This window comes from Helianthus annuus, chromosome 2, assembly GCF_002127325.2.
Source record: "Helianthus annuus cultivar XRQ/B chromosome 2, HanXRQr2.0-SUNRISE, whole genome shotgun sequence".
NCBI lineage: Eukaryota > Viridiplantae > Streptophyta > Magnoliopsida > Asterales > Asteraceae > Helianthus > Helianthus annuus.
In genome coordinates, this window is record NC_035434.2 from 162,168,079 (window position 1) to 162,173,548 (window position 5,470).

At 36.0% G+C, this 5,470-nt stretch overlaps 1 protein-coding gene across 1 annotated transcript; it reads left to right on the forward strand.

Moving 5' to 3' along the window:
- The first annotated feature begins 204 nt into the window (after window positions 1-204).
- On the forward strand, window positions 205-3,517 carry LOC110926323 (apyrase 1). The gene is made up of 9 exons (XM_022170073.2): window positions 205-351; window positions 571-699; window positions 779-835; window positions 921-1,013; window positions 1,154-1,359; window positions 1,742-1,833; window positions 1,900-2,114; window positions 2,207-2,396; window positions 3,360-3,517. Exons 1-9 carry the CDS (start codon window positions 205-207, stop codon window positions 3,488-3,490), a joined length of 1,260 nt encoding a protein of 419 aa, XP_022025765.2. The 3' UTR covers window positions 3,491-3,517.
- Window positions 3,518-5,470: the final 1,953 nt, after the last annotated feature.

Below are 5,470 nucleotides of genomic sequence, written 5' to 3' on the forward strand. Positions count from 1 at the left end.
AAGCCCATCAGCTAAAACCTGCAACATGAATGTAATCATGTACCTGAAATTTAATTGTAAAACTAATTTATTAATTCGAAATTCAAGACTAAATAGTCAATTTAGTTGGTTAAAATAGTTGTTTGTATAAATTTCCCTTATAAAAGCAATATAGTCGGTTAATTTCAGAACTTTAAATGGTCTATACCAGCGAAACCATCTGCTATGACTCTGTTTGGCCACCACCTCTACCACAACTACGCCAGCCATACTCCACAATTTCCATCGTCACCGCAACTACCGTTTCCACCACCTTGGCCACCAGACAGCACCACAACCCCGTTGCCATCACCTCCATTGCAACAACAATGGGTCGCCATTGTCCTCATTTGTCGCCACTAGACACCACAAATGCAAACATAGCATGGGAAGCCATGTTAATATTTTTTTTCTAAACCAATCCATTTTCTTAACCAACATTTGCCTAGGGTGTTACACATTCAGTATTTTATTTCACTTGTTATTTACATTGTAACTTTCTAGGGAAGAGATCCAAGATAACTCAAATGAAATGATACTTGTTTAATGTAGGTATGGCCAGGTTTGAGTTCATATCCAGACAACCCACAAGAGGCTGCAGATTCTCTTCTGCCTCTATTAGAGAAAGCCAACGAGGTTGTTCCAAAAGATGTCCAACCAGATACACCTGTTAAAGTCGGGGTTAGTGAATTTTACGGCTAATAAGTTTGCTACAACTTTATGATTGATTTAATAATTATAAACCCCAATCTATATGTAGGCAACTGCAGGTCTGAGAATGTTGGGAGATGAGACATCAGAAAAAATATTGCAAGCTGTAAGTATAACGTTCTTGCAAATTTAATTTGATAATACTTAATTTGCAATACCTTGAATTAGGATTATTGTTTATGTATACATAGGTGAGAGATCTTCTAAAAGATAAGAGTAACTTCATGTTCAAAGATGATTGGGTAACTGTTTTGGATGGAACTCAAGAAGGTTCTTACCTATGGGTAAGCCAGTTACATCCTACAAAACATATCATTGTTTTTCATCATGTCATAGCATATTATACCATACCATACCATATCATATCATATAATAACCTATTCTTGTTTTATATCCAAAAATTAACCTGTTTTAATGTGTACAGGTGGCCATAAATTATCTGTTAAAAAATGTAGGCAATGATTATTCAAGCACTGTTGGGGTTGTTGATCTTGGTGGTGGATCGGTACAAATGGCATATGCTATTTCAGAGGTAGATGCGGCCAAGGCTCCGACGAATGCACAAGGAGAAGATCCTTATGTGACAGAAATGTATCTCAAAGGAAGCAAATATTACATTTATGTTCACAGGTTTGCCTTCCATACATATATATTAAAATAAAAAATGTGAAAAAAATGTAATATCATTACAATCAATTTGGATACTTGATGATATGGTGTATATTTTCAGACAACCCTGAAACTGAGTATGATTAATGTGTAAAAAACTTTGATTGCAACTCAATGTTTGTATTTGCTACAAATAAATGTATATTTATAACTTTGATTACAACTCAATGTTTGTATTTGCTACAAATAAATGTATATAAAATGTTTCTAGGTTCAATGATTCATCCCAAACCTAACACGATTGACATCCCTAATGGCTCAATCCCTTCTTTTCATGCTTGTTTTGCAACTTGACATATTGATTTGCTCTACTTTTGACTTACTATTTTCTTTTCTTTTTCAGTTATTTGAACTATGGATTGTTAGCAGCTCGAGCTGGGATCCTCGGTCTTGATAAAGATGCTGACAACCCATGCATCTTAGCTGGTTATGACGGTTAGCATTAACGCCATTTAACCTTCCGTCATTCATGAGTATTGGTTATAATGTCTTGTTTTTTAGGGGTTTATTCGTATGGAGGAATTGATTACAAAGTTTCCGCTCCTTCCTCTGGTTCAAACATAATCAAGTGTCGGAAACAAGCATTGGAAGTTTTAAAAGTAAATGAATATTGCCCATACAAGGATTGCACATTTGGGGGTGTATGGAATGGTGGTGGTGGTCTTGGTCAAAACACTATGTATGTTGGTTCCTACTTCTACGATCGAGCGGCTCAGGTATTATTATTATTATTATTGTTGTTGTTATTGTTACTACTGTTATTATTACTACATATTACTCAAGTTGATTTTTCTAACTCTATATGTAGGTTGGTTTTATCGATGAAAGTCAACGTGTTGTCGAAGCTCGTCCACTAGATTTCCAGGTGGCGGCTCTGGGCGCTTGCTTAACGACACTTGAAGACGCTAAATCTAGATATCCTAAAGTTGACCCCAATGACCTGCCCTATTTATGCATGGATCTTGTGTATCAATACACTCTACTTGTAGATGGCTTTGGTAAGTTCATTGTACAATTGTATTGTATCTTCTTAGTTCTTCATACGTTAAAGGTGGCAAGATCTATGGGTGTTTGGGGCCAAACAAATCATTTTATGATACTGTTACTTCTTATTCACTTTTTATAAAGAAATATATATATCTAAAAATTATGAATTAATTTGTTAATTATGTTCACAAAACAAATTTATTAGAGTAATAATATAAAGTTGTATATATAAAGATAGAATTTGTTATATTTATGAGTAAAGTCCTATTTGAGTCCCTGTGGTTTGTGCATTTTAACCATTTGAATCCAAAAACCAAAACTGTCTTGATTTGAGTCCCTGTGGTCTCTAATTTTAACCATTTGAATCCAAAAACCAAATGTTTCTGATTTGGATGTTGTTTACTTTTGGATTCAAATGGTTAAAATTAGAAACCACAGGGACTCGAATCAAGACAGTTTTGGTTTTTGGATTCAAATGGTTAAACTGCACAAACCACAAGGACTCAAATAGGACTTTACTCTATATTTATTAAAAGTATTCTATAAGTGATTTCATTTAGATCAACCTATTTAAATAAAAAAAATGGTTAAAATTATGACCTATATAAGAGCATTCACATCCAAGGCATCATATATTCTGAGTGAGATGTTTTTAAAATATAAAAAGTATAAAAAGTGGTTGTGAGTGGAGGAGAGAGAAAATGTTACTGTTCATCTGTATATTTGGGGGGACACTGTTCACCCCCTATAATTTTTTAATATATTTTGAAAGTGGTTGTGAGTGCAGGAGAGAAAAAAAATAATGATAAAAGTATAAAAAAATATTATTTAATTGAAAATGAGAGAGAAAATGTAGTGTTTTTTAGTGTAATTTATGGTGAAAATATAGTGGTTTGGATGTGAATGCTCTAATATTAATAAAAGATAAGCAAGTGAAAGACTTTTTATTTTTTTGTTGTTGTTGTTTGGAACAGGCTTCAAACCTTGGCAAACTATTACCCTTGTGAAACAAATAAAGTATCAAGATGCGCTGGTTGAAGCTGCATGGCCATTAGGCAGTGCAATTGAAGCAGTCTCATCAAACAATGCACTTGAAGTAGTGTAAGAAGCGGTCATTTAACTAAATGTGACTGCCATTATCAGTTGTATCATGAATTAATAAAGGCTTCTACTATTTTCACATCTTTTTTCACTTTATCTTTTTTTTTATATATTTATGTACGTATAAAGGGAGATAGAGTAAAGGGGTGTATGAATATTAATTCCCTTAATAAAACCGATGCCCCGTAGATTATCGTTAGATCATCATGCGGTTAATGCTCTAAGGTATCATTGTATTAAGCAAAAAAGTCACTTATGTAATAAAAAATAAAGAAGTTTGGTTTCGTCATATACAACACTCTCTCCTCTTTCCTCTTTTCTCCCTCCCTCTCACAATATTCTAAATACCCATTTTTCATCACGTACACCTTCTCTTCTCCACATCACACTCTCTTTCATATATACATGTCACCCTCTGAAGGGGTATGGTCCTAGATCTCGTGTCGGCACGACCGTGAGTGACCATTACCCTTATCAAAAACCCCCACTAGCAAGAACTTATTTGTGTCCGTGCGGGCACGCGCGAACACAGCTGTCGAATCCAATCTGTCAAGTGATGGGAAAATGAAGATAGGCATAAGCGATGCGGCCTGGCACCGCATCCTATGAATATCCCCTTACCTTGTGTATGAAAACGGGTGTATGCATAGCGATGCGGCCTAGCACCGCATCCTATGAACACTTTCGTTATGACAAGGAATCTGGACAACAGCAACAGTCACCATAAACGGCGATGCGGCCTAGCACCGCATCCCACAGTCTTTGCCAGAGTGGGAACGCAGAAACAACAGCGGTTACCACAGGCAGCTATGCGGCGCGGCACCGCATCCTGCCCACAAGGCAAGTGGGACTGACACTGCAGTGCAAGTGGCACCAATGACAGTCGCCTGTCAGCCCATACGTAAGCAACAGACTGACACCGCAGTAGGACGTGGCTTCACCTCCACAGCCGACAAGTCTGACACACCTGCATAAGGGCGGCGCGTCGTCAGTCTGTCAACTCAGCCATCCTCCTTCACTCCTCGGCTGTAAATACCCATCCCAAACCAGGTTAGAAGTATCTCTTCACAACTCTCTCACTACTACTACTATCACACACTTTGCTTCTCAAGCAAATTACTGATTCTCACGCCGGAGAGTGCTAACAAGGAGCACCCCCCACCCCTTCCTCTTTGTTACGAGTCACAATGTGTTTTCCTTGTGCAGGAGACAGCCTAGCTGACGGTCCAGCCATCGATCCTCGAAAAGAAGGGATTAACCCTACTTGACGAGACCAGTGAATTAACCTCTCTTGGTTAACCACTGTTTCATCACCCTCTCTCATAAAAAGACCAAAAATGCCTCTAATGGTCTAACTATGAATGAAATAAAAAAAAAATGTTTTGGGATCTATTGACATGCTGATTGGATGCCCCAAATGTAAATTCCAACATATTAGAGCATTCACAATTGATCATCTACATATCTGTAAGTGTGTTAGTTATATTATAAGGAATAGTTGTGAGTAGTTTTAAGTGGTTATGAGTGGAGAAGAGAGAAAATGTTACTGTTTATCTATAAATATACGGGAAACATTGTTCACGCCTTATAAAATTTTTAAATATTTTTTAGAGTGGTGTGAATGAAGAAGAGATAAAAGGTAATGATAACTTTTAATGTAATTATATTATATGAATATATGTAAGGATTCTATTGTGAATGCTCTTAGAGCATTTACATCCAACCCCTCATTTTTTAACCTATATACATTTAAAAGCACTATTTTTTCTCTTTTCTTTTCAATTAAATAATAATTTTTAATACTTTTATCATTAATTTTTTTCTCTCTCCACTCACAAGCACTTTCAAAATATTTTAAAAAATTATAAAGGGTGAACAGTGTCCGTCAAATTTACAGTTAAGTGGTAACATTTTATCTCGTCTCTACTCACAACCACCAACAATCACTTTTCATAAAATAAAAAGCTTCCTCACATAATTTGAG

Coding starts and splice junctions, on each gene's coding strand:
- LOC110926323 (XM_022170073.2), top strand. CDS start 205: ATGACTCTGTTTGGCCACCACCTCTACCACAACTACGCCAGCCATACT. Junction 836..920: donor CAGAAAAAATATTGCAAGCT/GTAAGTATAACG, acceptor ATGTATACATAG/GTGAGAGATCTTCTAAAAGA. Junction 1,360..1,741: donor TATTACATTTATGTTCACAG/GTTTGCCTTCCA, acceptor TTTCTTTTTCAG/TTATTTGAACTATGGATTGT.